This window comes from Pelophylax lessonae (assembly GCF_965119305.1).
Source record: "Pelophylax lessonae genome assembly, chromosome: 7".
NCBI lineage: Eukaryota > Metazoa > Chordata > Amphibia > Anura > Ranidae > Pelophylax > Pelophylax lessonae.
Genome location: NC_138774.1, coordinates 197,351,845 through 197,374,483, shown reverse-complemented (window position 1 = coordinate 197,374,483; position 22,639 = coordinate 197,351,845). Strand labels below are relative to the sequence as shown.

General features: G+C 41.6%; 1 protein-coding gene across 1 annotated transcript in view; it reads left to right on the top strand.

Annotated features, from left to right (window-relative positions):
* Positions 1–22,639, top strand: part of CACNA1B (calcium voltage-gated channel subunit alpha1 B) — a 450,568-nt gene that overhangs the window by 347,878 nt on the left and 80,051 nt on the right. The window contains exons 25-31 of the mRNA XM_082263407.1: positions 222–328; positions 5,427–5,523; positions 6,732–6,892; positions 6,969–7,106; positions 13,231–13,432; positions 13,803–13,967; positions 20,605–20,715. Coding sequence (XP_082119533.1) covers positions 222–328; positions 5,427–5,523; positions 6,732–6,892; positions 6,969–7,106; positions 13,231–13,432; positions 13,803–13,967; positions 20,605–20,715 — 981 coding nt within the window. The remainder of the gene's footprint in view (positions 1–221; positions 329–5,426; positions 5,524–6,731; positions 6,893–6,968; positions 7,107–13,230; positions 13,433–13,802; positions 13,968–20,604; positions 20,716–22,639) is intronic.

Below are 22,639 nucleotides of genomic sequence, written 5' to 3'. Positions count from 1 at the left end.
GGAGGGTTTAAGAGAGCTTGACCATTGCTGTTAATTGGGGCCCCAGAGCTCAAATGCTGAACTGCCATAAGGTAGGGTGTGGAATTTTTGAGCAGTAGCCTACTATTCCCTTGAGATAAAAACAATTAGAAAAGGAAAGCATGTTGGTGGCAGGATTGATACCCAACATTAAATTGTATTGTCCCTTATAAGACTTTATTTATTTATTTTTTTGTCCGCAGATGATTGATTTGGGTCTTCTCCTTCATTCTGGTTCATATTTCCGGGACCTCTGGAATATTTTAGATTTTATTGTGGTCAGTGGTGCCTTGGTGGCTTTTGCCTTCTCGTAAGTATCATCTACCTAAAAACCAATATAAATACAGGTGGTGAACAGCATGAATATTTGTTTTAGTGTTTTTTTTTTTTTTGTTTTTTTTTTTTGTGTGTACATTGATTTAGTGATATTTTCAAAGTCTTTTGTAAATTAGTTTATATAATGTAACCTAATAAAAATGATGATGATGGGTTATATTAGTGTAAGTTCATTTTTAGCTTAGTTTAGTTGGACAAATGAAACATAAATCATTTCATTTATTAGATGTCGTATTTACATAATCTATTATGTCAGTGATTTCCAAAGGTATCCCCAAGTCCCACTAGCAATTCAGGTTTTTTTGGATATCCACCACACTGCTCACTAACTAAATCACATTGTTGAGACAGGATTATCTGTGTAAAGTTGTTTGCAAAACACATGTTGTTGGTGGGATTGAAAATAGGTTTTCGGAAATACTGTATCCAGTTATTTCAGACTCCAAAGACCTAGTAGTGCTCTCCTTGCTCTTTTGCCATCTTGTTTTTTAAACTTCTTAATTCTGCAAATTGTAAGAATGAAGAGAAGAACAGCTTACTCAAACCCACCTTGGATCCTACCAATAGGAAACATCTGGGGGTTCTACTGCTAGACATAGCAGAAGCCACTCTTTCTGCTGGAACTATAACTAGATCAAGGTGGACTTTCCTGGATATCACAGCAAAACCTCCCCGGTAACTACCAACAGCATTACCCACTAGCCATTAAATCTCACCAGTACACCTAGCTGGACACCCCAGGAGCTTACCAGTAAAGCAGATTACCTTGTATTCTACCACTAGACTGAGGATTACCACATCGGTTCCTTCATCTAGACCTTTTAGTCCACTATAGCCCTAGTAGGACCCTACTATAGCCTGTTTTAGGGATAACAAGAAGACACAGAATAACACTGCTAATCCTAGCCGACCACTCTGCATCCTACCACTGAACCTAACAGGATGACCATGGAGCTATCATTTAGACGTAGCAGTTCTCCAGGGATGGTACAACGAAACCTAGTAGGAATTACATAAATCCAATTTCTAGTGATATGAGCTAACCTTCCAGTTACATTGCTAGATATAACAGGGCTGCCCTTGATTCATCTTGAACATCTAACAAAGCATCCTTGATTCTACCAGTATACCTAGCAGTTACACCATAGATCCTGGGACTAGATTTAGCATGGCTATCCCGTATAAAAACACTAGGAATTGGAGGACCCCCATAGATCCTGTTAGTAGACCCTGGAGGGCTACCTTGAAACACTTGTTCACTAGAGAAGAAACATCTTATGTCCTGTGACAACTCGATTTGACACCCATACACACTGCCAACCAAATGTAACATATGAGAACAAAAAAATATTTGGTAAATCTTAGTGAATTCCATCTAAATACAATTTGTTGTAGGTGAGGTACATTTAAATATTGGCTATCAAATCCAGTTTGATAATTAAGAAATGCATATAAAATATATGAAAGTGTATTCTAAAAAAACATGGAGAAAAGGTCAGAAAATACTAATGTATAATACAGTTGACTGATGAAAATACATTTGGCCAGGAAGTGATTATTGTTCCAGTACATACTGCCATCTGTAGGAGAGTTACAGTGCAATTACCTCCAAAAATTTGTAGTTAATACTTAATATGATTTTTTTTTTTCAGAAGATTACTCATTTATTTGGAGGCTTCTTAGTAAAGTGTATAGCTATCTTTAGGAAGGAGGGAATTAAAGGACAGGAACTGTGTACAGATGTTGACTTTATGTTAAAGGCATTGTTGACTTTGTTGTTGCTTTGTGGCTTTATGTAGTGTGCTTGTACACTGATTTTACGCTTTCTCTTTGTCTCTCCATGGCCGGATTCTCTTTTTCTGTCTCTAGGAGTTTTGTTGGGTAAATGCAATATAATTTCTACACATACAGGAAGGTCCTGTATGTGTCCCCCAATTCTTGTTTCTGTGCCCTATAATCTTAGAACCATTGTAACAACACCAACCTTTTCTTTTTGTCATCCTGTACCACAATGTAGAATTAGCTACAACCATCTCATTATTTCATTGAATGAACTGCAGATGAAGGTTTAAGTAAACCTTGGAGGCATTATTAGACAATGCACTCCTAGGGGCTAATTTTGAAAGCTGATTCAGAGGCTGTTAGATATTACAGCCTACTTCAGCGCATGCGCTCGTCATATAAAATCCACCACATGCATTGACCCCAGCTAACTAAGATTTTTACTGTACTGTAAGATGGCCAAGAGATTTTGTACACCTTACAGCAGGCTTAGGCAACCTGTGGGACGTTTTACTCCTAGTAGTACTACAGCCTTATGTGTCACATATTGCCTAAGCCTGCCACCCAAGATAACCTTGGATCACATCTAATGATTTGTCATTCTGCACCTGTGACGTACTTAGTTTACCTGTGCTGTGCTGGTTTGAATGTTTTATATCTTGTAAATATAAATCAGATGAGTACAGAAGCCTTTCATACTCATCTAAACCTTCTCCAGTATTTTCCCCCTCCCTTTGCAAACTAGTGGTGCACTTCTGCAGCGTAAGGATTTCTAGCACTGTAGCCAGCTCCTCATCCCTAAAAACAGGATTTCAGAAAGTGTGTACTTAAATTTAAAGAAATCCTCTAGTCAGGAGAAAATAATCAGTAAAACCATTTAGAATATATTATATGTACTACTTTTTTCTATAAGCAAGCTTCAAAAGTATCTTTAAATGAGGGATAAAAAGTTTTATTTGGCAGCATCTAATAAATAAATGCAACAACATGTATGAGGGTCCTCTGCATGCTCAAGATAAACCAAGCACAGACAAATTAGGGATCTCAGACTATGGAATAAAAAAAAAATCCAGAACACTATTCTAGGCTTTGTCATACATACAGCCTATAGCTTGACTGAGGTCAGGGCTATAATACCATCTTTTGTAGATTCACAATTGGAAAGCTTTTTTCTACTTCACTGCCTAGTGGTACTTTCAAGAAACAAAAACAGACAGCTCTTTACATATTTAGAACTAAAGTTTGAGTTTTGACTGGAGTTCATTATGAATTTCACACTTTATGATTACTGGCAATGTTAACAACAGGAACTTTTAAATGCTAGTAGTGTGGGTTTGAGTGCCCCCAAACCTCTGCATTCCATTATGCAAATCCAGTCTAGGGCTAGTAAGATAAATTTCAGGCCCACCTTCTGTGACTTGCTATTGGCTGCTTCAAGTCTAATGACTTGCATCTTTGACCTATGGTGAGGTGGAGGAGGCAAGAAAGATCTCAACCTTGCAAGCACTGGTCACGTTTTCTATAAGATAGCTTTAGAATTGAGGGATCCAGGGTGCTCATTTATGGATGTATCTGTTTCCTCTGGAAATGAGCATTGTGGAAGGTAAAAGGTTTGCGGTTTGTGGAAGGTATGGTGATGCCAGGCCAGTTTCTGCAGGTGCCCAAGCACTGGCTTGTCCTGGCCTCAAACAAACCCAGTTCCTGGTCATTACAGATAATGTATTTTACTTGGCTAAGGTAGTAATGAGATATTTAAAAGGTGTAAACTACTGAACAACATTTGTTGTTTATAGTTTGGCAAAACCCATTTCAGGCAAAATGGCAGTCATTATGCATACTGCTGGTCCATCTCTATCACTTACAATTGGAAATTAACCTGCTGATGGTCAAGGGATGGAAATGACAAAAAATTAAAAATAATATGTTTCCTGGTATATTTTTTTCCTGCCTGTGTAACCCCTATGATGATGATCGTGTAATCCCCAGTATGATCACCACTAATGGAAAGGTTGTTAAATAATCCACATGGGGTTAGGGCTCTGTAGCAGAAAGACAGCACAGCACAGGTATGAAACCCAATCGGGTATGCATGACTAACCAAGGTGCATGATGGATGAAGCATGCTCTGCATCTGGGAGTCCCCACTGGATGCTGTGGCCCCTCCCCATTCCTAAGGAATGGTAATGTTAACGGAGCCCTGGTTAATATCTTACAGCAACAATTCTGTTATCAGGGTATCTGCATACATTTTTATACCATCCTGACATAACACAGAGAATTCCTTGTCCAAAGATTGTCCTACTTCTGAAACTATATTCTGTTTTCCTCCAAAGAATGTTGGTGGTACCTCATTAAAGAGAACTCAGTATAAGGCCAACCGAAAAGGGTCCAAATAGTGTAAATAAGAAGAAACACAAATCAGACTGGATAATCATTCTCAGGCTCAAAACTGTCTTCTGTTGCATTGTGACCATTGGATTGAGTGCAAAGAAAATTCGGTCAAATGTTGTCCCCAAAGTGGCATTTATTTGTATTGTAACAAACGTATTTGTTGCAAACATGTAAAAAGTTATCTTCAATAATTTTGATTTGAAATAGAACAACCATAAAGTAAGAAGGTAGGCTCAAATCTGAAAAACCATTTAAATCATATGCTGGAGCCCACATGCAAATAGTCATATTAAAGTATATCCAAAGGCTTGGTGTCTGTGTACCTATTAGGTAGAATCACAGATTTAATTTTTCCTGGAGACCATTATTTAGGAAGTAAAAGACAATACCACATTTTGAGTTGTCAGAAAGACAGGAGTTAAGGAAAATCTACCAATGGGACATGGTAGTTCTGGTGACTACCAGGGCTTTCTCTAATTTTCAAGTGATTTCCTTACTTCCTGTTGTTGCTATGGACAGGAAGTGAAGGGACATCTCATCAATGTGCAAAAAAAGCCTGACAGGGGTTATAACTCCCCTTTATTCTATTCAGAATAATAAAAAAAAAAATGTGCCTTTAGTTCTACTTTAAGCTTACAGCAGGCCAGTGCAGGTTTCCTTTAAGATAAATCAGGTCAGTTGTCCTTTCCATGAGTGATATTATAAGGTATTTCTCTGTGTTATAAGAAGAGATGTCTAAAAAAAAAAATGAAAGCGCAGCCCTGATAAGAGTGACCCAGATTCTGGGAAAAGCATTGTGAGAGGTAAAGCATGAATCTGATCCTCGGGGTGAAGACGCTCACGCTGGGTGCCATCTTGTAACATTTGACTGACGCTATCTCTTTGTGTATCCTCTGTAGAGGGAACAAAGGGAAAGATCTAAACACCATCAAATCCCTGCGAGTCCTCAGGGTTCTGCGGCCTTTGAAAACCATTAAGCGGCTGCCTAAGCTCAAGGTTTGTTTTCTTATCTGTCTGTCTTCTAAGGCTTCATTTACCGCCTTGTTTTCTGACTTATTATATGTGTTTACAGCATGTTTGCAGCTAAACAGCTAAAATCCCAGCTGAAGTACATCTATATTGACTGTTTTATCTGTCATCATATTTATTATTCCGCCAGCTTCATGACGCAGGCCTACTACCCTCCATCACTGGCAAAGTGACACAGCTCTTTGTATTTGCAGCATATTGACACGGCTGGAGTCCTTCTCTTGCTTTATTCCTTTCCCCCTGTAACCTGCTGAAAAGCCTCCCTCTTCCAGGCCACAGTGCCTGAAACATGTTTATTGGCAGCACTGTACAGTGCAGTGCTTTGTGGTTCACAGTGTACAACTTTAAAAATAGATCTATCTCAGTCATTAATATTAGCAGCCTTTTCAAATCCATTTACTGACTTCTTTATGAATATGTAACTGGACTAAAGGATCCTTTTTTTTATTTCCCCAGAATGTAAAATCAATTTAAAATAAATTGGTGACCTGCTAATTGCATCTGAGAAACAATTGCAGATGTTTTCCCGGAAAAAATGTAGTGCTCTTTAAATTTCAAACAGTTTTTATGTGTTTTCAGATGGCCTCTCCACCAGAATGCAGCCTCTTCCTATTCATACTGTAGTTTTCTGTATAACCCAAGACCTGTATCTATTAGCATATATTCCTATTTGTGGATTATGTATGGAGTTCAGCAAGGGTGTAATTCTCTGGATTCGCAGATTTAGAATTGGGAAGTGCTTCTTGCATGAAAAATTACTTTCTGACTTGCCCATCTGTGTTAATAAGCAAAATATGTAAAACTGTTACCTAGGTTTAATTTATTGTGTAGAGAACCTGGCTGCTGCCAAGTTATAATTTGCCTCGGCATCACCAAAAAAATATTCCTGAACTCCGCTGGTCTGCTGGTCACATGATGAGTGGAAAAATAAAAAGGTGTACAAGAACATCCAAAACTTCCAGGTGGGCAAAAACAGAAATATGCAAATCCTCACTCAGCCCCCCTGCTCCCCCCCATAACTAAAATACACATTTTAGGTGAACTGGCAATTTGACCTGAAATGAGACATTATCTACAGGTATCCTTTAGTGTAATCATTATGCTAGTTTTGCTCTAAAAAGTTGAGTTGTTGGTGAGGCCCCATATTCTTCCTCTTATGGTCACTGTTTCCCCAGGCGGTTTTCGACTGTGTAGTGAATTCACTGAAGAATGTACTCAACATCCTCATCGTTTATATGCTCTTCATGTTCATATTTGCCGTCATTGCTGTTCAGCTCTTCAAGGGCAAGTTTTTCTACTGTACAGATGAATCAAAAGATCTGGAGAAAGATTGCCGGTAAGTGTCGGAAAGAGGAAAATTACAACCTCAAGATCATAAAACTCTCTACTGATGATCTTTCTGCTTTGTCTAGGGGGGAATATCTTAATTATGAAAATGATGATGTGAGGGCACAGCCCAGGGAATGGAAGAAATATGAATTCCACTACGACAATGTCCTTTGGGCTCTCCTGACTCTCTTTACGGTTTCAACTGGGGAAGGGTGGCCCAAGTAAGTGCTCTCTACTCTGACTACCATACAGTAAAAGTATATCCAGTAACAACGAAAAATTACTTATTACTAATATTACTTATTTAGCAAGATAGTGGTAGAGACACACAATGGATAAATGCTGTTCGGCTTGTTCAAGTACTATACAAATGCTTGTTCAAGTACTATATACATATCACCCATCATGGCTGTTTGAAGTGAACCTATCAACTGTTTTAAATTTGTAAAGAGAATGTGCTTATTAACCACTGTGGTGCAAAATTCAACAAACATGCCTAACAGAAAAAAAAGTTGCAAAAAAAGAAAAAACGGAAAATTCCTATCATACTTACCGTAATTTTCCTTTCCTGATAGTCTCCATGGCAGCCTACGTGTGGGTTAACCCCGCCTCCACTCCAAGGGTATAGGACCCCCCTCCCATAAATTTCAGCTCTCAGGTACAGCAGGTGTTCCATATCTTAGCCGAATCCAAGACGAGAGGGTGGGTACTCCGGCTGCCATGGAGACTATCAGGAAAGGAAAATTACGGTAAGTATGATAGGAATTTTCCGTTTTCCTGTTTGTCTCCATGGCAGCCTACGTGTGGGAAATAACTAGCTCACTCCACACGGGTGGGAATGCTTTAGCAAAGAAAATTTTAATTCATGCTATTTGCAGACAAAACAGTCAAACCAAAATTAACTGAGGACAGAGAAGCAGGCTCTACACAATAGTGGGTCATAAAAGTATTGACTGATGACCACGAAGCCGCTCTGCAAATCACATCTGGAGCCACGTGCCGCGAAGCCGCCCAGGAAGTAGAGATACTCCTTGTAGAGTGCGCCGTCACCGCCTCCGGAGGAGCCAGCCCCTCCGCTCTATAGGCCTGTTGGATAGCTGCCACTATCCATGAAGCGATAGTCCTAGATGAAGCAGGTTTACCTCTGTTCTTTCCCCAGAACAGGACAAAGAGGTTGTCAGACTGCCTGAATGGTGCAGTTGCTTGAAGATAGGCTTTTAAGGATTCTCCTACATCCAACGGATGAGGATTGGACTCATTAGATGACCGGAAAGTAGGCAGGACAATCTCCTGATTCTGGTGAAACACCGGGGTGACTTTCGGATTTGAATTCAGCCTGGGTATTAGTACTACCCGATCCGGGAAAAAAGTCAAGAATGGTTCCTTACATCCGAGAGAACTTAATTCAGAGACCCTTTTAGCCGAAGTAATGGCTACCAGGAAGACAGTTCGGATGGTCAGGTCCTTGATAGAAGAAGAGGAATCTATGCCCGATTTGGAGAGGGCATTTAGGACAAGAGGTAGATCCCATTTTGGGAACCTAGGTCTTCTCTGAGGATTGAGCCTGACTGCTCCTTTGAAGAATTGTTGAATTAGTGGGTGTTGGGCCCACATTACCCCGGAGAAGGCCGACAAGGCCGAAACTTGAACTCTAAGAGTTGCCACTGAAAGGGGCATATCCAGACCAGCCTGAAGAAAACTTAGTATTTCTTGAATCCCAGGGACTGAGGAAGACATACCTTCAGGATATGCAGACTCCATGAATCTTGCCCAGATTCTACAGTATACTTTATTAGTACTTGGTCGTCTAGCATTCATCAAGGTGGAAATGGCTGTAGATGGGCAGCCGAGCAATTCCAACCTTTCCCTCTCAAGAACCAGACCGTCAACCGGAGAATTGCAGGACAGGGGTGCACTGATGTTCTCTGAAGAAGCAAGTCTGGTCTGAGGGGAAGAGGTACCGGGTCCCGGTAACTCAGTTGTAGGAGTAGCGGAAACCATGGCCTGTTCGGCCAGAAAGGCGCCACCATCACTATCTCCACATCTTCCGCTTGAAGTCTTTGCAGGAATTTGAGAATGATGGGTACTGGAGGAAAGGCGTAAGCCCTGCTGAACTCCCACCTGTCGGTTAGTGCATCTGTCCCGTAAGCTTGAGGACACTTGCCTCTCGTGACATACTTCTCCAACTTGTGGTTGCAAGGGGAGGCGAACAGATCAACTTCGGGAGATACTCCCAACGACAGAATCCATTTGAACGACTCCACATGGAGAGACCATTCTTTGTGGTTCAACTGGACCCTGGACAGAAAATCCGCTTGAACATTCTGTGAACCTGGAATGTAAACTGCCGAGATGTTCATCAGGTGAGTCTGGGCCCAGGACATGATCGGGTCTAATTCTCGTAGCAGAGAGAGACTCCGTGTCCCACCTTGTCTCTTCACATAAGACACTGCCGTGGTGTTGTCCATCCGAATCATTACAGATTTCCCCTCTAGCAGGTGTTGGAAAGATCGAAGACCCTGGTAGGCTGCTCGGAGTTCCAGTATATTGGAGACTGGAGTGTGTCTCTGAAAAGACCATCTCCCCTGTGTCATCTCTGTCAGACAATGAGCCCCCCAACCTGAGTTGCTGGCGTCTGTTGTGGTTATAGTCCATGAGACTGGAACCAGAGAATGACAGTTGAGCAGATTCCTGCGTTGCAGCCACCAAAGAAGACTGGATCTCATGCTGGAGGAGATATGAATGTACTGATCTTTCTCTTCTGTGTTCCATTGTTGTAGGAACCCTTTTTGGAAGGGCCTCATATGCCAGAGAGCCCATTTGACCATTGGAGCCGTGGACACCATGGTGCCAATGATTTTGAGGCACTGAGAGGCTTTCAGGCGAGGAGAGGAAAGAGCCGGAAGGATTCTCTCCCTCACTACCGGTATCTTCTCTAATGGGAGAGAGATTGAATTCTCGACGGTGTCGAATTGCGCCCCAAGATAGACTAGGCGCTGAGTGGGCTCCAGCTGACTCTTTTGTAGGTTTAGCAGCCAGCCAAACTCTTTGAGGGTCGATATGACCTGATCTCTGTGTGCCAATAACTGATCCTTTTCTTGAGACAGAAGCAGAAGATCGTCTAAGTAATGATATAGACGTATACCTTTCAATCTTATGAAGGCTACCACTGCTAGAAGAACTTTGGTGAATACTCTGGGTGAGGTAGATAGGCCGAAGGGTAGGCAAATGAATTGCAGATGCTGATTCTGAAAACAGAAGCGAAGATATTTGTGGAAGTCGGTTGCCACAGGTACATGAAAGTACGCATCTTTCAAATCTTTTGAGGCGAGCCAATCTCCCGGCAGTACTGCCCTTTGAATAGTTGAGAGTGTTTCCATCTTGAATTTTTCGTTCTTTATGAACTTGTTCAGGTATGTGAGATCTATAACAGGCCTCCAGGCCCCGTTCTTCTTCTGGACTAAGAAGAGGGGTGAGTAAACCCCTTGAAATTTTTCTTGTTCCGGAACCGGAGCTACCGCTCCTTGAGCCACCAAAGCGTCTACATAGGCGAGCAAGACTTCTCTTCTCTCTTCTAGACAGGGTAAATGAGTTGAGATGAATCTTGGAACTGGATCTGCCAGAAATGACCATCTGTGGCCTGTAGAGACCGTCCTGACGGTCCAAAAGTCCGTGATTGAGGCCGCCCAGACATGCTGAAAATGGAGAAGATGTGCCCCCACCTGACATGCCTGGACGGGCCCAATCTCAAAAAGATTTAGTGGAATCTTGTCCAGCAGGCGCTGGATTTTTTGATGACCTCCGAGTAGAGGATTGACCACCTCTCCAGTTTCTTCGGAAATCTCTATTAGGCTTGTAAGAGCGTGCATCTCTAGATCTCTCCGTGTATTGCCTCCTAGGTTGAGGCTTCTTCTGACCAAATAGTCGTCTGTCTTGCGGGAGGAAACCTGACTTTCCGCCAGTAGCCTTGGCAATGGCGCTGTCTAGTTTGTTTCCAAAAAGGGAAGTACCCTCAAAAGGGATCTTACACCATGCCTGTTTAGAAGCTGGATCTGCAAGCCACAAGGCTCTCTTTGCTGTTACTGAGGATAGCATCGATCTGGACAGAAGACGCAGAACATCGATAGATGCTTCTCCTAAAAACACTGAAGCCAGCTTGAGTTCGTGAATAGGGGAACTTTCTACGGCTTCTTCCGAGAGACTTCCAAGTTTGGATTCTATATCGGAAACCCAGACTTCCATGGCTTTAGACATTGTTGCTAATGCCATCACAGGTTTGCAGGCCGCGCCGGCCGTCACAAAGATCCTCTTTAGGTCCAGATCTATCTTCCTATCCAAAGGGTCTTTGAAAGAGACCGCGTCATCTAGTGGCAAAGTGACATGCTTTGCTAATCTTGTAACTGCCGCATCCACAAGAGGAGCAGATTCAAGACGGGCGACATCTTCAGGTTTAAAGGGATATAATTTCCCAAGTTTGGAGGATAAGGAAGACTTACTATCCCCTTTACTCCATTCTTCAGTAATCACCTCTTGTAATTCAGAGAGGGAAGGGAAGTTGATACGCTCCTTACCAAGGTGCTTGAAGAACTTCCGCTGCTTTTTCTGAGGAGACACAGGATCCTCCCATCTGAGAGCTTCTTTAATGGCTCTGATCAGGGGTGAAACTAGGGCGAACTCAAAGCCGCCTACAGCCCCTTCTTCTTCCGAATCACTGTCAGATGATTTTGCAGAAGTAATGCTCGGTTGAGAGGGGCCTTGATCTTCCTGCACTTCCGCTGGAGAACTAGATGTGGTGGGACCAGGTGGTGGGACTGTACCCCATTCTTTCAGGGACTGTTGTACTATTCTCTTCACTAGAGATTCCAATCCTTGATCCTTTTGCCCCCTGTCACCGGCTGCATGAGCAAAACATGGCTCACATAGGGACTTGTCCTCCGGGACATGCGCCCCACAACCCCAACAGGCTCTCTGGTGTGTGCGGTGACTCTGGTATTGTGTATGGTGTCTGGGGGAGGAATTAGAGCGTCTCCCTTGCTGCCTACTCCCTGATGGAGATTCACGGCGTTTAGATCTGGAGGATGAACTCCCACGAGGTCTGACAGGGTCTCTTTCTTGTGGTAAATCAGGCCTGGAAGAGCTGATGGAAAAAGAGAAAATCGGGGAGACACTGGATTTAGCCATGACCTAGGGACCAGCAAGCCCTCCCCGCCCCCCCCCTCTGAAAAATGCCAGCACCCACCTGTTGTGAGAGGGCTGGCCACAGGAGGGCGGTGACGCAGGATCCATACTTCAGGACAAACAACCAGACTGATAAAGAAAGGTAATACATATCAGACACCATGTCAGTGATACATTGTGAGGTGACAACCCTCCGCCCCCCCCCCCCCCCCTCTGCAGTCAAGTCTCCATTGCACATACCTGTAGCAAGGAATCCAGAGACACTGGGAAGCTGCCGCAACGCCCACAGTACATTCCCAAAGTACAGGGGAATCGTCAGCTGTTTAAATCTCCCGCCGGAATGACGTCAGCGGTGATGCGGCCGCGATCGCTAATGCGCATGTGCGAACCAAGCCTCGACTTCGCTCGCGGCGCACTGCGCATGTGCGGGACCACGAAGCGTCTACCGATTGGACGCTAGAAGCAGAGGAGGAAGAGGAAGGGTTTGTTGGAACGCAGGAAGGGTTTGCTGGAACGCAGGAAGCGTTCCATAGCCATTGGGCCAAACAAACATATTGTACAGTGATAGGAAAAGAGACAGACAAAGTGCACATAAATAACAAATACCGCTGCCATGAAGGGAAGCAATGCGAATCTTCAGACCCATGTCAGAGAATGCCGATCAAGCTTCAGTCAACCGCAGAGAGCAGGGGATTTTAAATGTCACTCACCCGCCCGTGGCTGGGCTCTGGACATGCAGACACCATCCAAAGTATCCTAAGGTAAGCTGCACGTAGTAAGACATCAGAAGTGTAGGTCCTTGGAGGAGGACAAAAAATGAACACCTGCTGTACCTGAGAGTTGAAATTTATGGGAGGGGGGTCCTATACCCTTGGAGTGGAGGCGGGGTTAACCCACACGTAGGCTGCCATGGAGACAAACAGGAAAAACTTATTTTACACCCTTAGGAAAATGTGAAGTCACATCAGCTGCTTTTTTGAATTCTAGATAAGACTTTTGTCATTTTGATTATTCCACTGACACTATTTGTTATTAATCTTGGAGAGTCTTACCTGAACCTTCCTATTTATGCACAGGCTCTTATGTATGTATAGGAAGCTTTCTGCAGTATATTTGCATCATAACTGAGCAATCATTGTAATATCAAGGGTTACTTTTCCTTTTCAGCGTCCTCAAACACTCGGTGGATGCAACCTACGAGGATCAGGGCCCCACTCCTGGCTTTCGCATGGAAATGTCCATCTTCTATGTGGTCTATTTTGTGGTCTTTCCTTTCTTCTTTGTCAACATCTTTGTGGCTCTAATTATCATCACTTTCCAGGAGCAGGGAGACAAGGTCATGTCGGAGTGCAGTCTTGAGAAGAATGAGGTAGGGAGAATGAGATGGAGCCAGTTGTATCATGTACTGCTTCTCTGCATACCATCACTTCTAACACCTTTAGGAAGGAGTGTGGCCATTGTCATCTATGTCTCTTTGCCATGCTATTTATATAATAACAGAAGGGAGGGACAATGAAGAGACAAAGAACGAGGTCAGAACACCTACAGATCCTCCTGATATTAGTCAGGGACTCCTTTGTATCTCAAAGCCATCAATGTTTGGATATTGCACTGGGGGAATGACTCACTGTTTTCTGTTAAGTCCTGTTATGCTTAGAGAAACCAAAAGGGGAAATTGTTTTGCGGTAACATTTTTTATATACTGTAGCACATTGACTCTCCCATTATTCTCCTTGCAGAGGGCCTGCATAGACTTTGTCATCAGTGCCAAGCCCCTAACGCGATACATGCCTCAGAACCGTCAATCATTCCAGTATAAAATGTGGCGGTTTGTGGTGTCTCCTCCATTTGAGTATTTCATCATGGTGATGATTGCGCTCAACACCATTGTGTTGATGATGAAGGTAAGGCTCAACTGAGATAAGGTGTGCTATTATAATTTACACAAAACACAATGACATGACACCTATACTATACACATATGTGAAAAAGTTTATTATCAATATATTCTCACTTAATGTCAAAACATAATAAGAGGTTTGGTTCTGATAGGCTCTTAAGCATGTTCTGTATATCTAAAATTGTGAAAAGGATGCGCTAGCCAAGCTGGTGGATAGCAGCACCTAGAACTCCCTGAACCCTGGAAGGAAAAATGTAATAGTGAAAAAAGACCAGTGCGCTATCTAAGCAAATAAAATGAGATAATAAAAAATATCCATGAAAAATATAACTAAAAATCTACATAAATGCATGATAAAAATTAAATGAAAAAAAGTGTGCAGAAGAAAACACAAATTTACACCAATGTGAATGTAACAGTGGTAAAAAAATTATGTAAATAAAAAACTGTCACTTGTGAAAAAATTCCATAAATATGACATAGTCATTAAACATAAAAATTAATAGATAGTGCCCAGCAAACAATTTCTTGAATAAAAGGAAAAAATTCCGCCACAGATAATGCCAAGTGCTGCATGCAACCTCAACGGGAACAAAAAAAATGGGTGGCTGCTTACCAGAGGCACACAATCTCAAAGCCTGTAAAGCATAAGCTCTAGGATATCGCTTGTCCCAACAGACAATGGAATCCCTATGGAATCGACAATCCACGGATAGAGGTGTCAAAACCATGGAGGATTTGAGGGATCATACACACCCCGAACTTTCCAGAGATCTCCACTCAATAAAAAGAGAGTCTAATAGTGCATTACCTCTTTTAAAAACACATTTTTTTAAAAAATTGCACTTACATGGAGCTTGACAGAACACAGCTTTGCGAGTGTGCACGGCCACCTGCAATGCAATCCGTGCGTGGTGACGACACGTCTGACTCCACCCGACGCGTTTCCTCTCAGAACGCGTCAGTTGGGATTGGAGTACAATCCCAGCGCATTAGTCTTTTTTCATTATTATGTTCTATATATCACCTCGTGGCTATGCAAGCCTTAAAGGAGTTGTAAAGTCAGAAGGTTTTTTATCTTAATGCATTCTATGCATTAAGATAAAAAGCCTTCTGTGTGCAGCAGCCCTCCTCGGCACCCCTAACACTTATCTGAGGTCCCTCTCTATCCAGCGATGTCTACGATGTCTCAGAGCGGTGAGCGGTGTCTCAGCTGTCCGAGATTATCACTCCTAAACGGCTGCCACTGCTGTCAAAGTCAGCTAGCCAATCAGGAGAGAGAGGGGACGGGGCTCCACATCTGAACAGACACAGGGAGCTGTGACTCGGCTCGGGTGCCCCCATAGCAATCTGCTTGCTCTGTGGGCACTGAACAGGAGGGAGGGGCCAGGAGCACAGAAGAGAGACCAGAGAAAAGGAGGATCTGAGCTGCTCTGTGCAAATCCACTGCACAGAGGAGGTAAGCATAACATGTTTGTTATTTTTATGTGAAAAAAAAAATGAGACTTTACAATAATTTTAACTTGGATAAGTGCGGGAGCATTTTGTTATACAGTCACCTCTTTTCTTTCCTTGTGCTAGTTCTTGAGATAAACTCTGGCCGCACAACTTATTTGGAGATTTATGTAAAAAAGGAAAGGCCTTTTTTTTTTTTTTTTAGAAGCCATGTTATACAGAGGTACTAAATTTGTACAATTTTAATAGTGTGAACTGTGTGCCTAAAATTATAGCTCTCCATGCATGTAAAATAATTTGCTCAGTCCTTGCTATCACTACTACTGGCAAAGAAAGTACAACCCCTTATGCAAACCAATGGTGTTTCCTGTCTGTCTGCATTAAATCTCAGCTTTTTCAGGGGCCCAGGAGGTACAAGTGTTGCACTCAGCCCCCCTGCAAGCAGCCATTGAAAATCTATCACAGGCTGAAATAAAGTGGGTATAGAAAAGAATCAACCCCTTTAAAATTATCAAATTTTGTTGCTTTGCAGCCTGAAAAGAAGATAGACACAGTTTTTGTTTTATCTAGCTGTATTTACTCAGTGCAACTTATAACATCCAAATGAAAGATATAACACCAACATGTCAGAAAAAAACAAATTCAAAAACAAATTCAAAAACACTGTTTTTGGAAAAAGTTGAGTTGGAAAAGGGATCCCCCCACTCTTAAAAATTACCTGTAAACTCAATTAGGTGTAGCCAACCACCTTCTCAATAGCACACAAAGCCATTTAACAGCCATCAGCTGTGGTGATTTTTATTAGCTCAGTACGAAAAGGGCTTTCCTGGAGCATTTCAGTCTCTGGTAGTGCGATTTAAAGTGGATGTAAACCCCCACATATACTCAGTGAAGTGAACAGCCTCAGATGATACACAGGGATGAAACAAATCTCCCTACATACGTTTTACATGTATATCTGCTGTCTTCAGCTTGCTAAATTCTTTAGAAAGTGAACATTGTGTTACAATTTGTTCTTCCTGTTTCAGCTTTTGGAGTAGAGTCCTGGCATACACTGTGTGACAGCTGATTGGAGGAAAGGCACACCCCCTCACATAGGCAGAAGAATGAAGATACTTGCAGAACTGTGCTGTGAATAGAACAGCTCTCTGCTAATCTATTTATAGCACCCACCCCAACACAAGTTTCCAGCTGCTTTTATTTTCAGTGTCGGAGAACTTGTCAGAAGGTATCATGCTATAACACAAGAATGAAGCAGCAGTAGTGCTTTTAAGAGAGATAAGTAAACAGTACAGATGTGCCCAGGTAAAATTTCATGAATCATTTTTACATCCACTTTAAGCAAACAATCAACTGGGTGGCAAGGCAATGTCAAAATATCTCCGGGTTAAAGTTGTGGACAGGCACAAGTCAGGAGATGGATACAAAAAAAATTAAAAGGCTTTATCAATGCCTACAAGCACAGTAAAATCTATTATTAACCTCCCTGGCGGTATTCCAGAGTGTGGCTCGGGTGGAATTTCAGTGCCATTAGCGGTAACCCCGAGCCACACTCGGGGTACCGCTAGGGAAAAATCCCTGGATCCTGGAAGAGGTTACTTACCTTGTCCCCAGGATCCCACGATGTATTCCAGCAGTGTACAGCGGCCGGATCTCTGCCTGATGCTGTGATGCTGCGTTCCCTGCGAGCGTCGCATCGCAGGGGGGTGGAACCGGCGGCAAACTCTAAAAAGTAAAACACACAAACACACTGATATATTGTAATCCTATTGGATTACATTAATAAATAAAATAAATTGACCTTAGCTTGCCCCCCAGTGCCCTTGCCTGCAGTTTTACTGTAATATATATATATATATATATATATATATATATATATATATATAGTAAAACCTTGGATTGCGAGCATAATTCGTTCTGGAAACATGCTTGTAATCCAAAGCACTCTTATATCAATGCAAATTTCCCCATAAGAAATAATGGAAACTCAGATGATTCGTTCCACAAGTCCTTCCACAAGTTTATAGTCTATATACAAAGATTATAGCAATGTGATAGGTTGTGTAACCATAAAATGTCCATCCACAATATGCAGCCTTCCCAAGGGGATTAGAAGCAAAATCTAGCAGAGCTACAGAAAATAAGAGAGATGAAAGGCGCCTCTAAGTGTAGCAATATGGTTACATTTAATGAAGGTTCAACATTTAGCAACTCACATGGTTGATAATTAAAATAGGCACACCTAAGTATGCAGGCATCCGGGGTAAAGCTGTCCACATAGACCATCTTTTGAACCACCGGCTCTCACCACTGTCAGTGACCGGGAAGAATAGCCTGCAGTAGAGTGATCTGAAAGTGAGGCTTTGAATCACTCGTGGAGTGCAGCGGGGAAGGGATGCTGAAGATGGCTGTGCAGAGAATATGGTCTATGTGGACAGCTTTACCCCAGATGCCTGCATACTTAGATGTGCCTGTTTTGATCATCAACCATGTGAGTTGCTAAATATTGAACCTTCATTAAATGTAACCATATTGCTACACTTTAGAGGCTCCTCTCTTCTTTTTTATACATGACGCTACTTGTATATCAAGACATCGCTTGTATATCAAGTCAAAATTTATTTAAAAAATTTGCTTGTCTTGCAAAGCGCTCTTAAACCAATTTACTCTCAAACCAAGGTTTTACTGTATATATATATATATATATATATATATATATATATATATATATATATATGTATATATATATGTATATATGTATATATATATATATATATATATATATATATGTACTTTAGCTTATTTATAGTTATTATGATTTTGTGTTTCAAACTTTATCATACCCGAGATGTTATAAAGAAGAACGCACAGTAAAAAAAAATCATATGTAAATAGTTGGTTTGGGCTGCTTGTCCTTAAGAATTACATGCAAAATAATGGTACTGCTTTCACCACCTAAAATCTGAAATAATCATACCGCCAGGGAGGTTAAAAAGTGGAAGGTATTTGGTACAACACAGATCCTCCCTTGATCAGGACGTCACTCCAAACTGAATGAAGGAGCTAGGAGGAAACTGGTCAGAGTGGCTGCCAAGAGGCCTACAGCAACTCTGAAGCAGTTGAAGAAATTTATGACAAAGAGTGGCCATTGTTTGCATGTGACAACAATATCACAAATTCTCAACAAAGGCCACATGCAGTCATGGCTGAGCTTGGCCAAAATGCACCTTGAAGATTCTGAGGCCACATGGAAAAGGTGTTATGGTCAGATGAGACTAAAATTCAATTACTTGGCTTCAACACCAAACAATATGTCTGGCGGAAATCCACTACAGCTCACCATCCAAATAACACCTTTCCTACAATAAAGAGGGAGTAATATCCTGTTGTGGGGGTGTTTCTCTGCATCAGGGACTGGAGCACTTGTCAGGATAAAAGGAAAAATGGATGGGGCAAAATACCATCAAATTCTTAAGGAAATACTGCTGCCTTCTGACAGAAAGTTGTCAATGAGAAGAAAGTTTACCTTTCAACATGACAATGACCCAAAGCACACAACAAAAATGAGCATACAGTGGCTAGGACACTACTGGGTTAATTATCCGCCCTTGACCTCTTTCTTATGGTAAGAGGCCAATCCCTATCCAGGTGGTGGAACCATTGCACCTTCACAGTTTATCCAATACACGTTTGTGGACTGTATTATTTGTGTGGGATTTTGGGACTTGTGTACCCCCCAGGGGTGTATATACACTTTAGGTGGTTCACACTGAAGTTTTGGACTTTATTTTGCATTATTTGTGAAGCACCATTTGATTATGTTGTTATTATCACATTGAAAATTATTACTTCATCCATCACCTTTTATTTGTCAGCACCAGGGTTTCTGGTAATACCATACACCCTCTTAGTACACAACAAAAATGAGCATACAGTGGTTGAAGGACAAAAAGGTGAATGTCCTTTCATGGCCTAGTCATAGCCCAGACTTAAACCCTATTGAAAATCTGTGGAATGACTTGAAGACTGCAGATCACAATTGTCACCATCAAATTTAACTGAACTTGAGCAGTTCTGCAAAGAAGAGTGGGCAAATATTGCAAAGTGTAGATTTGCAAAGTTAGTAGAAACATATCCCAATAGACTAAAGGCTGTAATTAAAGCAAAAGGTGGTTCAACAAAATGCTGACACAAGGGGGTTATTCTGTTTTTGAATTTTTTTTTTTCTGACATGTCGGTGTTATAGCTTTCACATGGATGTAAATAAAGCTGGATAAAACAAAAACTGTGTCTGTCTTTATTTTAGGCTGCAAAGCAACACAATGTGATTATTTATTTTAGCCTGCAATCGATTTTCAATGGCTGCTGTCCTGATTGGCCCGGAGGAGAAGCAGGAAGACAATAGCGAATGTTAATTTGCTAATGTCCCAAGGGACGCAGTGCACTGTACCTGAGCCCAACCTTTTTGAAGCTAGTTAGAGTCTCAGGCTTTAATCATGTGGTTTAAAAAAAAAAGCTTGTAGAAATCTTTGCGTCCGGTGCCCCACATGGAGATTAGGAGGGTGGTGCCCCTGTGCCCCTTGCGGATCGGCTACCGCTGACCTGCAGTCTAGATGCTGGAGATTGACAAGGAAGTTGACAATTGTGTAAAGGGAAGAGAGATTGCATTATTCTCAGGTTACTTACTGAGACATTATGTAATAGGAGCACAGGGAAGATTGAGTAGCAGCTACAGCTCAGTGTTACTAGCAGTGTATCACTTTGAGATAACACAGAAGACAATATGTTAGGTGTAGGAGGTAGTATTCTAATGACACTTTAGCGGCATGGGAGAAGAAGGCAGGGGAGCTACAGTTCAGTACTGCTAAATATCATCCAAAGATAGCCAACGCAGTGGCCATCCAGTCCAGCCTGAGGAGGAGAAAGAGAATGCTGAAGTATTTGCTTTATGGCTACAGTTCAATTCAGTATCACTCACTATATAAAAGCCGGTAGATGTTCTTTTCCTGCAAAGTGGCTTCATTTTACGTTTCCATTCCTGTCATTATACTGGCACTCACTGCCAAATAAAATCACTAATTAAAATCAGGTATCTTGCCTATCACAGCTCATCTTTCCCTGGATTGTGTAAATAGAATTGCATACAATTCCACCTATAATTTGCTGGCTCACTCTTGCTTTTTCAGTTCTATGGAGCGTCGAGTACCTATGAAGAAATGTTGCGGGGCCTCAATATTATCTTCACGTCAATGTTCTCACTGGAATGTATCCTGAAAATCATTGCCTTTGGTGTTCTGGTATGAAACATAAATCTGATATTTTCCTATGTTTTAAAGCAAAGTCTACATTTTTTAATGGTCCAATCAGCACAATATGACAGACTTGGCATTGAAACCGAGCCTTCAAGTGCTGACATCACTAATTTCTTCCATCTTCACCCGATCTTCTTTCTGGCCATTTGACTGGCAGGGCTGTGATGATTTCACTCCTGCACATAAGCACGAGTCCCCGTCGCGGCACAGATCTCTCTACAATCAGGGCACACTCCGTGTGTCGTGAATGCAGAAGCTACTGAGCAAGTGCCGGTGAAGTCATTGGTTGCAGCCAATGTGATTATCTTCTAATTGGCGCACATTTAAAAGATATTCTGGGTACCTACAGGTAAAACTTTATAAATAATTAGTAAATAAATAAAGGGTTTACTATTGTCTTAACTGTTGTGGAAAGTTTTAAATATGTTTTGGCCAAAAATACAACCCCAACTTCAAAAAATTTGATGCTTTTTAAAAATATCCATAAAAACAGAATGCAATGATCAATCAATTTAAAAATTACCTATTTTTCTTTAAATTATACGTTTTCTCTGTTTAAACATTTGATATGTTTTCTACTGTGAATAAAATATTGGTTTATGAGATTTGCAAACCATTGCATTCTGTTTTTATGTAGATTTTACAAAGCGTCCCAACTTTTTTTGGAACTGTTATTGTAAAGAATTCTGAAAAATGTATCCCACCACTAAAAACTAGGAAGCCAGCTCCTCATTTTGTGTGTGGTCACTGAACAGGAACTGAGACAGTGGGAAAAAAAAACTGGTTATAACTCATTCCCTCCCTACCCAAAAATCAAGTAAAACAAAATTTTGGCTGGAGTTACATGTTCCCAGAACCCATTTCTCTCTAACCACTTCTGGACCGGAAGGATTTACCCCCTTAATGACCAGGCCATTTTTTGCAATACGGCACTGCGTTAATTTAACTGACAATTGGGCGGTCGTGCGACGCTGTACCCAAATACAACTAATGTGCTTTTTTTCCCACAAATAGAGCTATCTTTTGGTGGTATTTAATCACCTCTGCGATTTTTATTTTTTGCGCTATAAACAAAAAAATAGCGACAATTGTGAAAAAGAAAAAAAAAAACAATATTTTTTACTTTCTGCTATATTACATTACACATTTAAAAAATGTAAAAATCAAATTTTTTCATTATTTTAGGCCAATTTGTATTCTGCTACATATTTTTGGTAAAAAAAAATCGCAATAAGTGTATATTGAGTGGTTTGTGCAAAAATTATCGCTTCTACAAACTAGGGGAAAGATTTATGTCATTTTTATTTATTTATTTATTTTACTAGTAATGGCGGCGATCAGCTTTTTTATAGCGGGACTGCGACATTGTGGCAGACAGATCGGATACCTAACTTACATTTTTGACACTTTCGGGGGGACCAGTGACATTACTACATTAATCAGTGGTAAAAATATGCACTGTTACTGTACTAATGACACTGGCAGGGAAGGGGTTAACACCAGGGGTGATTAAAGGGTTAAATGTGCCTCGAGGGGGTGCTTTATAATTGTGGGGGGGGGGGAGTGGGCTTGCTGTATTAACACAGATGTTCATAAATAAGAGGAACACAGGATCCCTGTGTTCATTACTGATAGAACAGCGGTCTGCAGTGTTTACAATGGCAGACCGCCGTTCTGTCTCCATGTGGAGCGATCGGGGGTGCTCCGCGGCAATCGCGGCCGTCGGACCCGCTGATTGGCTCCCCCCCGCTAGCGGTCCTGCGAAGCGACATACAGGTACGTAATTTTGTGGGACAGAGCCAACCTGCCGCCATAAAACTACGTTGGCTGGTTGGCAAGCGGTTGATTAGCTTAATTCCTTTACCAGTAAGCAAGTGCACCAGAATGTCCTTTCTCAATGTACAGAATG